Below are 15,371 nucleotides of genomic sequence, written 5' to 3' on the forward strand. Positions count from 1 at the left end.
GAAATTTAGCCTGTACCAAAAAAAATTTATCAAATAAATTCACATTAAATATTTTGCTAGCTAAAATTGAAGAAAGAAGGATGCCAAACCAATGTAGACTCAATATATAAGGATAATACCGAAAAATAGAGCATTCATATTAGACTTATACTTCATAGGCTGGACTGTCATGGAGTGTGCTTTAATGGAACAAACCATTGACATTAGAAATGCTTGCAAAATAAACTTACAACTCAATATATAAGACTAATAACGGAACAAATTATTCACATTAGGAACTAAACTTAGAGAACACAAAATGTCACAAATGTAGCTTTAATTTCTCTTCATTTCCCTAGTGCTTCTCCTTGCTCCCTGGAGTATTATGGGGAGTGCTTTAATCCCACGGGGCACGACGTACATTAGACCACCGCACAAGAGTGCATCTAATACATCCCATATTACATATCCTATCGAGCCAATGATTATCAATGGGAGTCCTAATGCCATAATCAATTTGAACCTCTCTCGCTGGAAAATAAAGAGTTTTGAATTACCACGAGCGACATTAATGGTAAGGGGAACAAAGAGCACAAGGGTCCATACTGTGCTCACTAACAATGAATATGGTGAGATGACCAGCTGCAGCGCTGCTCCAAATGCTGCAACTAGTGACAACAGTGCTGCCCACAATAAGTTTACACTGTACATAGACAGGAATAGATCTTCCTTCTCACCCGCACATGCATACTGGACAAGAATAGCTGATGCCATTGAACTACAAAACGAGAATGCGTCACATATCACAAACATTTTGAAGAAAAAGTTATTAATGAGAAGAGCTTTTTGTTGCGAGTCAAGTCCTCCTGGTAATGTGAAGGCTGCTGCAAACGACACAGTCGCTATCAACACTGCATTTATGGATATATCTCTGGCTTTTATCACCAATTTATCAGTTGATGGCTCCTTCCCTCTCGTATCTTCCAAAATCTCTGCACTCACCAACGCACCATTCATGCGAAGCACAGTTTTGATCTGTATGATTATTGAGAATGCTTAGAAAAAATAATATAAGTTTACATGTTAATATTTAAGCCAGATTTAAGATGATAAAGTCATTTGATCCACTTTACTTACGCCCTCGTAAAGTAATGGGTCTTTCTCAGTATTCTTAACCGCTATGTGTAAGGGAGTTCGTCCTAAATTGTCGCGATGATTGAGAGACTCCCTTGACATTAAGGAGAGCAACATATTTTTGAATACGTAGAATTCAACTTTATGAAATGATGTGATATAGTTGAGTGCATTCATGACGGCTAGATGGAGGGGTTTCCTGCCTTCGTCATCGACAGCTTCTATGCAGTCTCTGCCATATCTCAGCAGAATATCCACAAGAAGATACTTTCCTCCCTCCGCTGCCATGTGAAGTGGGGTCTGTTTTCTTTGGCACACTTTGTAACACTGAGAGTTGTCTTCTTCCAGAAGCAATCTGGCGATCTCAGTGAAGTCACCACCTCTGACCCAATCAGTATCCCCCATAAAGCCAGTAACTGGGAAAATAACTGGGAAAGATAATGCAAGCATGTGCATCGCTGTTCTTCCGCATCCGTTGGTTTGTTTGGCCAGTTTAGGACTGTGTTTTAGAAGTTTCTTAACGACACCTGAACAATTTAAAGCATTAGGAGATATTTTCTTCTGGTAAGTTAAATTATCATATTATTATCAGAATTAAACTGTGTAGTAATTGAGTCAAATTTATTGATTTAGTTTTCATGAATAGTGGTTCATAAGAATTTATCTCTTATACTAAGGAATGAAATACTAATGTAAAGACTATTACATGGACTCTCAACAACTATATCACATCAACAATTTACAAAACACAATGAAGTTATCATTAAATAAATATGAAAGAGGTTCATGTTTGACCATCATGTAGAACAAAATACATGTCTTCGAAAAGGACTGTCACCGTGCACTGTCGAATGTACTAATAGTATTTCAACAAGAGATATTACATGAAGCTCAAAAAAAAAGTTGACCAACAGTCAAAAACATCTATGTATGACAATAAGAGTAGACTAAATCAGATGTGAATATATATACAACTCAATAGAACATTGGGCCAATTAAATGAAAATCCAAAAATTTTCAATCTTGAAGCCTTTCCTGATACGAACTCAATTTTAAAATCAATCTCAAATTAAATAAGATTCAATAGAAATTTCTCATCCAGTTACAGGAATTTTTACAGGAATTTGAAAGAAAAATGAGACAAGCACTTTTATCTTTTAAGTATATGTAAACATTGACAGAAATGGAAGGTGAGTACTAAAGAGCAGTTTAATCTCCTTATTTGGTGCAAACGCCATAATTACCTGCGTGTCCTTGGAGCACCGCAGTATGAAGAGGTGTAGACTTGTCTTTACTCTCACTATTTGATACGCTGGTCAGATCATCCTCATCCTCATCCATATTGGTGACGGGACTCAAGAGTATCTCAACAGTGTCTACATGACCTCTCTCGGAGCCCGTGACTATACAGCCACGAAAATGCACTCCCTTTACATTGTTTTTTCTAACTTTTCAAAAACAAATTCTAAGTCCTCTCCTTCGTAAGAAAGTGCATTTTCGTGGCTGTATAGACGCTGCCTCTCTCGGAAGCTATAAACAGAGCCGATTCACCCTTATGATTCAATATGCTGGTCAGACTAGCATTACGATTCACCAGTAACAGCACAATCTTACGATTTCCCTCCTTTGCAGCTTCGTGGAGAGCAGTGTTTCCTTCACTATTTTGGATACTCACAAAGCTATCACCGGCCTCCACATCTCCTTTCATTGCTCCAACAAACTTCTCCACCAATTCGTGATGGCCATACAGGGCTGCCACGTGTAGTGCAGTATTCCCATGTGAATTCTTCACCCTAAGAAATTCACGCCCCTCTACTGATTCTATGTTCGCCACTTGTAGCAACCTTTCAATAAATTGAAGATTACCGCGGGAAAGTGCTATGTGAAGTACAGTATTCCCTAGCCCGGTAAACTCTTGAAGGATATTGAGCTTTCCCCCATCAGTGATGTAATCAAGATCACTCACGTTTCCCTGATCAGCGGCTTGGTACAGCCGGCTGTTCATCCCACGGAAGAGATGGCCGGCGGACTCAGACATTGCGCTCAAGAAATGAATGAACGAAATGGCTAGACAGCCCACCGAATGACTAATTGTTATAATTTATTAATTACTAAAAAACTACAAAACAGTTCTATTTTTATTTTAATAATAATTTATTATGCTGAGAGGCATATACAATGGCAGCAGCAAATTCCAGCACGAGAATATGCTTGAAGAAAATGCTTACAGAATATGCGTGTAAAGAAAAAAGAAACTCTTCAATGCTCTAACAGTTGCAATTGAGCATCACCTAGATCCAATGAGTACTAAGTGTTCCATTTATTCTCATGAGAGATGGATTCATGTTGAATCACTACTCATGAAACTGTTAGAAATAGTCAACAGTCATGCTGTTATAACCAAACAGCAAGTATGCCACACATTTCCTATTAAATTGGTAACAAGATAGGAATGTCCTCCATATAACTAGGTCATACAACATTATCCTAAGAAGATATGAATGTCCTCCTTGATACTAGGTCATACAACCTTATCGCCTTATCCTCTAGAATCATCTTCTCATCTCATGGGCTCTCTATATATAGAGGTCATTGCATAGCCTTGTAGCAATCAGTTTGATGAATAAAAGTTGCTTCTCTCTTAAGTGTTTATTTCTATTTTTTCCATTGCCAAGTATTTGTGCTTATTTCAAATTTTAGTAAATCTTAGATCTCTTATTTTTATCATAGTATCAGAGCTTGGTTTAGCCAAGTTCAGCTGGAGATTTATTTAGAAGTTCAGCTAGAAATATTGCTAGAGGCTTTTGTTAAAGGAATATATTGCTGGAAATGGTTGTTTGCAGGGCTGATTTTTTTTGGAGTGATATTTGGTTGCAGGGCTGTTATGCTGCTGGAATATTGTTAGATTTGTTTGAAGGCTGATTTTTTTGCTAACATAGGTTCTTCAAATGAAGTTTTGCCTATCTTTGATGGAAGTGGTTTTGCAGATTGGAAGATTGCAGTCAAGAATGCTCTAAGAGAGAAGGTTTTATGGAGGATAGTAAATAAAGAAATTGGGGAACCTCAACAAATTGATGAAGAAAAGGAGTTGTGGAAATGTAAGTTGGAGCAAGCTAGAGGTATTATTGGTAAAGCTTTGAGCCCCAATCTAAATAGAAGATTTGTTGATATTGATAACCCAATAGAGCTGTGGGAGACTTTAGAAAAAGATTATAAAGATGTAGACATGGCTAGCACGTTTAGTATAAAAGAAAAATTGATGAATTTAGATCCATCTTATTTTGAAAAAATGTCTGATTACTTCAATGAAGTTATTTTTTTAAATACTCAGCTAAAAAAAATAGGTGCTGAATATGCAAAAAAGGATTTTCAGTTGATTGCAATGGTTGAAAGTAAGCTTCCCCAGCCATATAAAGTTTTTAAGGAATCAAGGAAAAGGGTTCTTCAACTAAATCCCAATACCCCCTAGCAAAATTTTGATCAATTTTGCAAATCTGTTTTAGATGAAGAAGTTCAGCTTATTAAAGAAGGGCATATTAAGAAGAATCATGCATATACAGCCAAAAGTAAATTTTTTAGAAATGATGGAAAAAAGAATTGGAAAGGAAATAATAAATTTTGAAATCATGAAAGTTCTAATCATTTTTCTAGAAATGATGGTGCAGAAAAGCAAGCTGGAAGAAAGCCTTTTATTTGCAAGTATTGTGGAGGTGAGAATCACATGGAGAAGTTTTGTTTAAAGAAGAGGGACAATGAAAGGCAGCAATATAAGCCCAAGCAAGAAAGGTTTAAGGATGAAAAGAAGGATAATCATAGTTTCGTAGCTATCTCTTTAAAAAGGCAAGAGAAATCAAATGAGGAGGTAATTGCTACACCCAAAAGTAAATCTAGTATTAAAGGGGGATACTTTGCTTCAGATTCTAATAAAGAATGGATTTTAGATTCGGGGGCATCATCTCACATGACTGGGGATAGATCTTTGTTTATTGATTTTTATGAAGGAAAGAATTCAGATCAAAAAATTTCTATTGGCAATAAAATGAAACTTCCAGTTTTAGGAACAGGAACTGTTAATGTAACACATGGGTCTTTGAAAAATGTTTTATTGGTTAAAGGATTGGGGGTGAATCTTATTTCAGTATACAAAATAGTTCAAGCTGGATATGAGTTTGTTGTCAATGCTGATCAAGTTATTGTTAGAGATAGAAAAGACCCAAGCAATATAATTGCTATTGGTAGAGTTGATCATGAAGAGAATCTATTTAAATTTGTGGGGTTTCTTGATGATAAATATACACTTTCTCATGCTTTTATTGCTCAAACTGATTATATGTCACAACTTTGGCATGCTAGACTTGGACATTTAAATTATAAAAAATTACAAGATATGGTTAGAATGGATATGGTTAGAGGATTAACAAAAATTTCAGCTTCTGAAGGTCTGTGTGAAGGTTGTGTATTAGGGAAACATCATCGAGATCCTTTTGATTCAGGTAAAGCATGGAGAGCTAATCATCCATTGCAACTTATTCATAGTGATTTATGTGAACCAGGATATCCTTCACTTTCAGATGCTAGGTACCTTCTCACTTTTATTGATGATTATAGCAGGAGAGTATGGGTTTATTTTCTTGAAAGGAAAAAAGAAGTGTTTGAAGTATTTCAAAAGTTTAAGGCATTAGTTGAAAATCAAAGTGGCAAAACAATTAAATGTTTGAGGACAGATAATGGGGGTGAATATTGCAATTATGCTTTTGAGTCATTTTGTGAAAATTATGGTATTAAGGTGCAAAGAACAGTTCCTTATACTCCTCAACAAAATGGGGTGGCTGAACGAATGAATAGAACTGTTTTAGAAATGGCTCGTTGTATGTTGCATTTTAAAAGTAATGTAGGTACAGCTCTGATACCACTAATGTAGATATGCTCTGATACCACTGATGAAGATACGCTTTGATACCACTGACAAAGGGCCACACCACCCTTACCAAATCACAACCAAGAATGCAACAATTTGAAGACAATTTTATTATACTTGAAAATCCAATAGAAATTACAATAACATTTCTTCAAGATCTCTCAAGATCCAATCCAAGCCTAAGCTAGTCCAGATCCACACTCTGGTAGAAACCTCTGAGATCTCAACTTGTGCTCGCAAGCCACCAAGCAACCTCCTTGTTTCTAAACCACAGTCACTAGCTCTTCTCACAAACTCTATCCAAGATCCAAGTGTAAATGCCTCACATTCGGCGCTCTGTCTACACACTCACAAGTCCATCACAATCCTGCTGTAAACTACCTCACATTCGGCGCTCTGTTCACAGACTCAGGAAAACTCACTCTTCACTTCCTCCTTCTCTTTCACACCTTGAAGCCTTCTGTAACGCCCCGCCAAGGGATCCAAAAGAATTAACCTAAAGTTTCACTAAGTTTGCTAAACATTTTTTATTTTTATTTTTATTTTTTTAGTAAGAAAGTATAACATACACATCAAACACATAGTAGCAGAAGCAATAACATGTAATAATCGACAACATACATTGTAAGTTACATTTCTTAAAGATCCCAAGACGTTGAGTCACGTTTAAATTTAATTAATTCTAAGTCTAACAACTATCACATACAAATGAAAGAATAATCAGAAAGTCCCATGTCCATAATATACATTTGTTTCGAATGCCTCTCGGCAAATTAATTCGGAATACTCAATCATCCACTGTACATGTCACAGGGTATGAAAGGCTTAAAAGAATATACATATGTAAAGATAAAGATACAACATCCTCAAATCCACGATACAAAGTATAGTAAAAACATATGAAACTATTCCCCATACATGATACATCCATACATCCATAATGATAAAACATCTATCATAAAATCTAACCATCCATCATAATAATCCAAGAACATAGTGAAGGTAAATGCCAATCATGAAAACTCCAGCCACGGTGACCACGGAACGGATCTCAATGGTAAGAGTAAAAGCACTACCACCCGACCGCATGGAACCTAAATGGTCCACTCCCACCGCGCTGAGGAGATAGTCTCAAGTCCCAAATAGGATAACAAAACCTATAATCATAAATAATCTCTAAGTCCAGGAAATCCTATAAGTATGCTAACTCAAGGGTTCCTAAAAAGATCGACATCTAAATCTCAGAGGTACCACTAGACACGTAGGAAACCTAATATGCAAGCAGAAAAGTGTCATCGCAAAAGTCATGTAAAAGTTACTCGAGCAATCCCTTAGGAATCCCGAGTCCCTACTGATCCCTGTGGCCACTAGTATCCTCTCGTACTGACGAGGCATACTATGGAATGCAAGGTCGTAACCAAGCATTCTCTCTACCCCATCCTAGTCTATACTAGCACTCAAGGCATGGGAGAGAACATACAATTATCTTATTAGGTTCATTTTCCCTTATTTAGTGTAAATGTTTTCACTTATTAAAACAACTTACAATGGGTTACTCCAGGCAGCCTCTTAGGGCCCCGATCCCCATTGCAAGCCACTTCCCGACACTACACATAGATAACCTACCCTAGGCTCATGAAATCATAAATCAAAGAATCATAATAAAATAACCTCAGTCCTATACAAGCAACTGAAAAACATCATAAAAGATAAGCCACAAAATTACATCAGTTCTTCATGAGCAACAGATAAGCATCCAATAATAATCATATGATCACGACAGTTCTCTATCAGCAACTGAAGGCATCAATGATAAATCACAAAATTCAATGGTTCTCCAATGAGCAACTAGAAAGTATCCCAATAGTAAATTACAATACTGATCAAAGACTCCAAAATGGTCAAGTCAAAACATGACATCATCAAGAACATAACGAACACTTCAGTCCTCTCAAGCGACCGAAAAGCAATCCAAGTATAACTGATCGAGACTCAAAAATGGTTATCAATATAACTGATCGAGACTCGAAAATGGTTAAGTCAGGTATCTCAATTACATACATCTCAGCTTCACATAAGGAAACTGGAAAGCAATAACAAATGGTAAACACAATCATGTCATAGAGCACTTCATCACATTACCATGGTCGGGTTAAGAAAGATCAAGACCAAATCATCATGACATCATATTCACAACCCCGAGCCTCTGGTAACAACCTAAACTGGTCAACGCTAAACCAACTCCAAAACACAGAGAACACATAGAAAACATCAAAGTCTCAGAGATTGGATTTGAAAGTATATTATTGAGTTAAGGTAAGGTTTATGTTTCAGTTTAATGTCGAATTCAAGTAACTAAGTTTTCATAACTACCCCTTACGATTAACCCATTTCTATAATAACTTCCATTAAATCAATAATCCAAATCTATAATTTAGTCAAATAATATTCATTATTAATTAACTTTAATTAAACTAATTTTAATTAAATTAATCAATAATTGCTTATTCTACTTACTTATCTTAATCTATTCATTAATTGTTAATTTATTAATATTAAACCAAAATTATTAATAAATTAATATTTACAAACTATGTTAAATGCATTTAATATTTATTTATTAAATATTAATAAAGATAAAACAATTATTAATTAAAATATATTATAATTTTATTAATTAAAAATTTTAAATAATAATAAACATTGTTATTGTAAATAATAATATAATTTTTTTAAAAAAATGAATTAAAAAATATATATATTTATAAAACAAAAAGTGCAAGTATAAACCGTCAGCTATTCCAGCCGACGGCCTGTCGCAGTCCTGCGGACGCAGGGCCTGCGGTCGCAGTACCTGCGACGCAGGTACTGTCGGCTAGGCCGACCATGGGGGTGGGCACGGGGTAAATCCCTCCCCCCCACTAAATTTATATTTTTAGTTTTATATAATTTAATTTTAAAAACAAAAAATTTGTTTTAAACAATTTCTTTTTTTTTTAATTGAGATTTAATTTCGCTTAAATATAAATATATATATAAATAAATATATATAAATTTATAAATATACTAACTCAATTCCTCTTTAATATATTAATATATAAATATATTAAAGAATTGCCTCTTTTTTATATAATGGTATAGAAATATAATCAACCATCCGAACTTCTAATCTAGAATTTCGTATTAGATTCAACCCTTTCCCATTTAAATCTCATGTATACAGAAGTTTATAAACAAGCATCTAATAAATTCCAATATTGCAATGTTTAAAACATTCATCACAGAGAATTCAGATTTACAAACCCCAGACACGAAGAAGACAGGAAAGGATAATTGCGTAATAAATCGATAATCAAAAACACAAGACCCTACCTGATCCTGATGCTATTATGCAATCTCCAGGAACTGTAAGAGAATTTGCTTCTCTCAATAACCTTCCTCTAGAAAACTTTCTTGGTATCAGCCTTCTGAAATTCGCTTCCAAAAGTAGTCTCCCAAAAATTCCTGTCCAAATTCGTGTCCCAAATCCTCTCCCCAAGAATGAACCCCCCCAAAGTTGTGATAAGCAATTTTTTCCTCAAATCGGGGCACTAATTGTGCGTTCACCGAGAAGACTCTTTGCACAACTGAGTTAACTCCAAATTAACCTTTATTATCTTTTCTTTTATTTTGCATTCAACTTTCATGCACATTAAGTTGATTTATTAAATAACTTTATTTAATATTCTACTTGACTTCTATTTTAAATTAATTTATTACTTTAATCTTATGTGCACTTTTAAGAAATTAAAAATAACATTATTAATTTCTATAATTTAATCTTTTAATTTAATTCTCATATTTAATCTCATGCTTAGATCATGCGATCTAGAATTCTTAATAATTTAATATTTTTCAACTTTTAATTTATTTTAGAACTTAATTGATAACATATTTAATTAATTTAAATAACAATAATATTTAACATTTATTTAAAAATGAATTCCAAATATATTATTATTAAATTAAATAAATATTATCCTATTCTAAATTTATCTTTGAACTTTAACCTTTAAATTTAATTCTTTTATTTAATTAATTTCTTAATTAATTAAATATTAAAGATATCATATTAATTCTCCATTAAATTAAATCTTTAATTAATCTTTTTAATTAGACTTTAATTAATAGAAAACACATCAAGGACTCATATAACAACATACGAAAACTCAACATAGAAAAACACATACTAAATCAAAACAAAAAGGGTTATAAACCCGAAATTACATCATTTGATGCATTCGGAGGGTACTTAACTCAGATACTTGTCTTAATTATCAATTAGGACAATTGGCTAAAGGGTTTAAGAATTGGACTCAAGAGTTTCTCCCCTCTCTTACCATTGAGACAATGCGATAGGGTACGCTCATCCTGGCAATTCAGGGAAGTCGATACTCGGTACCTGCAACCTGCATAAAATCCACGCATGTACAAACACAATATTCTAAGCTAAACAGACAATGGTAGGAAGTGGTGCATTGTGTAGATCCCGACTAGCAGGTGACTACGACTCCCTTCCTTAACCACATCAGAAACACCATACATAAATAAAACAAACATGCACACCATACACATTCAGTATGGGGTAAGTATCCATAAGAAGCACATGGAATAATAAACCATCTAACTAATCATCATCGAGAATTGAAACCATTGAATAATCATCATACATGCATGAAATATAGAGTACCAAGTAATCTCATCATATAATAAATTGAGTGTAAAACAACATCTGATAATCTCTAAAATAATAATACTAATCATCAAACATAAATTGGCCTAAAAGAGTTTGGCAAGGATGACAGAAATGCGACTTAGGGGCAGGCACTACACCTTCACATTTTCCACAACTTTTACCTTTCCAAGCTTTCCTTCCAAAGCTTCTCCTTCTCAAGCTTCTACTCCTCGAGCTTCTACTTCTCAAACTTCTCCTTCTCAAGCTTCTCCTTCTCAAGCTTCTACTCCTCAAGCTTCCCCTTGAGCTTCTCCAAGCTTTCCTCTTGAGCTTCCACTTCTTGAGCTACTCCTTGAGCTTGATTTAGAAATGCTCATATGCCTTGCTTAAATAGGCACTTACCACCCCATGCATGACTTATCCACAACCTTCTAGAATTCCTCCACAACCTTCTGCAACTTCCACAACCTTCTACATCTTCCACAACCTTCTACAGCTTCCAAAACTTTCTACAATATTCATAACTTTCTAGAATTCTTCCCACACACCTCGATAAATGGAATGACAACCATTTATTTTATTTTTTTTCTATTATGCCACCTATGCACTTCGAAAATAGAAATCATCTTTTTCTTTCTTTTCTCCTTTTTTCCTCTTTTTATTTTTTTATTATTTCTCCTTTAATTTTCGTCACTTTCTCTCTCCTCCACAATTTTTTTTTTTTTTTCAATTTTTCCATGCAAGATGCTCCTGCATCAAAAATTTTGCATAATAAATTTTGGAGTTTGGCTGTTTCTTGTGCTGCACATATTATAAATAGAATCCCCACCAAAGCCCTCACAAATATCACCCCAGAAGAAGCATGGAGTGGTAAGAAACCTCACATTGGATATTTTAAAGTATTTGGGTGTATTGCTTGGGCACACATTTCTGATGCACAAAGGGAAAAGTTAGAACCAAAGAGTCATAAGTGTTTGTTTATGGGTTATAGTGAAGAATCAAAGGCTTATAGGTTATATGATTTGACAACAAACAAGGTCTTTGTTAGTAGAGATGTGAAGTTTGATGAGCATTCACAACTTATAGCCACTCTTTCTCACTCTAAAACAACAAATGCTTATCATTTTTCAGATATTTTAGGAGGAAATGGAGACTACATTGATGAGGATGAGTTGTGCACTTCTACAAATGATGAAAATACTAATGAAAACAACCCAACTAATGTTTGTAATCAGACATTTTCTGTAGGAAGTAATGATGAAGAAGATAACTTTTCAGCTAGCCAAAAGACAAGGAGTGTTGAAGAAATATATAGGCAAGGCTCAAAGATTCAAGGGAGGAATGGTAGTGCTCTCATGGCCAAAGTATTACAAGTAAATGACCCAAGATCATATGAGGAAGCCAAAGGGAAGAAAGAATGGGAGCAAGCTATGGAAGAAAAATATGATGCTTTGGTGAAAAATAAAACTTGGAAATTTGTGCAACTTCCCAAAGGTAAGAATGTCATTGGTTGCAAATGGGTTTATAAAAAAAAATTTAAATCAGATGGTGCTATAGAAAAATTTAAAGCTAGATTGGTTGCTAAGGGATTTAATAAAAAAGAAGGTGTTGATTATGAAGAAACTTTTGCTCCTGTCATTAAAATGAATACAGTTAGAATTATTCTTTCTTTGGCTGCAAGTCTTGGGTGGCATATTCATCAAATGGATGTAAAAAATGCTTTCTTAAATGGAGATTTATATGAAGAAATATATATGGATCAGCCACCAGGTTTTGTAGATCAGCAACATTCTAATCTTGTTTGTAGATTAAAGAAGTCACTTTATGGGCTTAAACAAACACCAAGAGCATGGAATGAGAAGATTGATAGGTATTTTCAGCTTCATGGGTTTCAAAAATGCAAATCAGATCCAAATCTTTATGTGAAGAGAGTGCAAAATAAAATTATTCTTGTTGCAGTTTATGTGGATGATTTACTCATAGCTGGACCAAATATTGGGTTAATTAGTTATTTCAAATCAGATCTTCAAGGAGCATTTCATATGAGTGATTTGGGTGAACTGAATTATTTTCTTGGCTTGCAAATTAGTAGACTTCATGATGGATTATTTATCTCTTAAGAAAAATATGCTTTGGATCTTTTAGATAAATTTAACATGCTTGAATGTAAGCCAACCCCTACTCCTTTTCAATCTGGAATTAAGCTTACTAAAGAATGTATTTTCAAGAAGGTGGATGCTACTTTATATAGACAGCTTGTTGGTAGCTTGGTTTATCTAACACAGTCTAGACCAGACATTTGTTTTGCAGTCAATTTGGTATCTAGATTTATGCAGGAACCAAAAGAAACTCATTGGTTGGCTACCAAAAGAATTTTACAATACATTCGTGGCACCATTTACTATGGCATTCATTATAGTTACAAGTCTTCAATTTCTTTGACCGGCTTCACAGATTCAGACTGGGGAGGTGACATAGATGATAGAAAATCTACTGGTGGTTATATTTTTCAGCTTGGGTCAGGTCCAATTACATGGAGCAACAAAAAACAAACTACTACATCATTGTCCTCATGTGAAGCAGAATATAGAGTAACAAAAGAAGCTGGAAAGGAAGTAGTTTGGATTCGCAACCTTTTATTTGAGCTTGGTTTTGCACAAAGTTCAGCTACTCCTTTGTATTGTGATAATCAAAGTGCTATTCAAGTTGCAAATAATCCTGTTTTTCATGCTAAAACAAAACACATTGAGATTGATGTTCACTATATTCGGGATCTTGTTCAAGAAAATTTTGTTAATCTTCTCTTTTGTCCAAGTGAAGACCAAGCAGCAGATATATTTACTAAGAGTATGCTTGAGGCCAAATTTTTGAAACTACGAGGCATGCTCGGCATGATTGAGGTGAACATTCAGGGGTGATAGTCATGTCATGTTCCCCTCTCTTTCTTTTGTTGTAAATAGGTACCTAACAAGGCTGAATGTCGGGACCTATCATATCTATATTTTTTATTGTAATTTCTCTCATACATTATCATTAGTGGTAGAAATTAAGGGAGGATGTTAGAAATAGTCAACAGTCATGCTGTTATAACCAAACAGCAAGTATGCCACACATTTCCTATTAAATTGGTAACAAGATAGGAATGTCCTCCATATAACTAGGTCATACAACATTATCCTAAGAAGATATGAATGTCCTCCTTGATACTAGGTCATACAACCTTATCACCTTATCCTCTAGAATCATCTTCTCATCTCATGGGCTCTCTATATATAGAGGCCATTGCATAGCCTTGTAGCAATCAGTTTGATGAATAAAAGTTGCTTCTCTCTTAAGTGTTTATTTCTGTTTTTTTCCATTGCCAAGTATTTGTGCTTATTTCAGATTTTAGTAAATCTTAGATCTTTTATTTTTATCAGAAACATGGGTCAATGAGTTTGACTCAAAAATCCCGCAGTTAAATTCTGATAGCAATATCACAATTTGACTTGCTGTAGAAATTATCTCCTACTTATCAATTGCAATTGATTTTTTTTAAAAATATTAATGATAATTTACAATTCATACCTAGCTTTGACGAACTGATTCAAATTCCTACAATTACAAATCGAAAGTAAGTCGAGAATAATAGCTGAATATCAAGTAGCCTTTGAAACGTATATGCCCTAAGGAGTGCCTCATCATTCAATAACAACAATTAATAATGTCGTCTGTAGATATTTTGATTCAGACAAAAACTGGTTTAAATGTATGTTTTTTCCAAGGTGATTTAGTTCAGTTATGATATCTTGACATTTCAGTTATCATTGAATTAGTATTGTTCTCATTTCAGATAAGGTGGTAGATTCTTTAATGGTGGGTACAACAGCCTTACCTTCTCTCGCATTATTTCTTCTTTTTCATTACGATTTTCTGTTATTGGATTTGCATTATCCTAATTCCCCACCGATTTCATTCATCCTCTTTTGTTAATTGAATGTGTCTGATCATCTGTCCTCTGCTGTCATTAGCAAAGCTTAATGTAATAGAGACTGATGCGAATTCACCAGTTTGGAAAGTGATCGGATAACACCTCTCTTATGGAAATGCAGGTGAGTAAATCTCGATTTTCTTTGTAGATATAGCGTTCGAAAGAGGAATTTTGTATAATTTTAGGTGCAGATGATTGATTTCGTTGGTGGAAGTAGATCAGCTAGATGAGGCAAGGGCAGCCGTACTAAAAGACAGCTCATGGATCTGTTCTTCTTTTATGACCAAGATGCTACAGAATGAAATGTATAAGACCGACACGGGAGGCTTCTGGTTCAGCCATTCTATGCCTCATGGAGATTTCAATATAGACATTGTCATCTATATTTGAATAGTTAAGACATTGTTATAATTCTATGAATTCAGGATTTTAGGGATTTCATTCTTAATGCCCCATAAGATGGAATAACATAGGTGCAGTTCTATCATCAAAATCTCTTATACAATTTTATTAACTCCAAAGAGGACTCTGCCGCTGCATGCCCAAACTTTAAATTTTGTTTTATTTTTGTCTTAGGTTGTTTTTCAAAAGAATATGATACTGACGTATTAAAATGCATACAGATGTTTCCAGTTTGAAGCTGCCTTACTTAAGTT

The 15,371-nt window shown here is 34.4% G+C and overlaps 1 protein-coding gene across 1 annotated transcript in view; it reads right to left on the reverse strand.

Annotated features, from left to right (window-relative positions):
* Window positions 1–315: 315 nt before the first annotated feature.
* The window catches only part of LOC149540926 (uncharacterized), a 33,594-nt gene continuing 18,538 nt past the window's right edge, over window positions 316–15,371 (reverse strand). Inside the window, exons 2-5 of the mRNA XM_089802753.1 lie at window positions 2,665–3,200; window positions 2,358–2,516; window positions 1,117–1,640; window positions 316–1,014 (exon numbers count right to left, since the gene is read on the reverse strand). Of these exons, the coding sequence (XP_089658879.1) occupies window positions 316–1,014; window positions 1,117–1,640; window positions 2,358–2,516; window positions 2,665–3,200 (1,918 nt within the window). The remainder of the gene's footprint in view (window positions 1,015–1,116; window positions 1,641–2,357; window positions 2,517–2,664; window positions 3,201–15,371) is intronic.

This window comes from Cupressus sempervirens, chromosome 9 (assembly GCF_028749045.1).
Source record: "Cupressus sempervirens isolate cs-2001-9-10 chromosome 9, ASM2874904v1, whole genome shotgun sequence".
Taxonomy (NCBI): domain Eukaryota; kingdom Viridiplantae; phylum Streptophyta; class Pinopsida; order Cupressales; family Cupressaceae; genus Cupressus; species Cupressus sempervirens.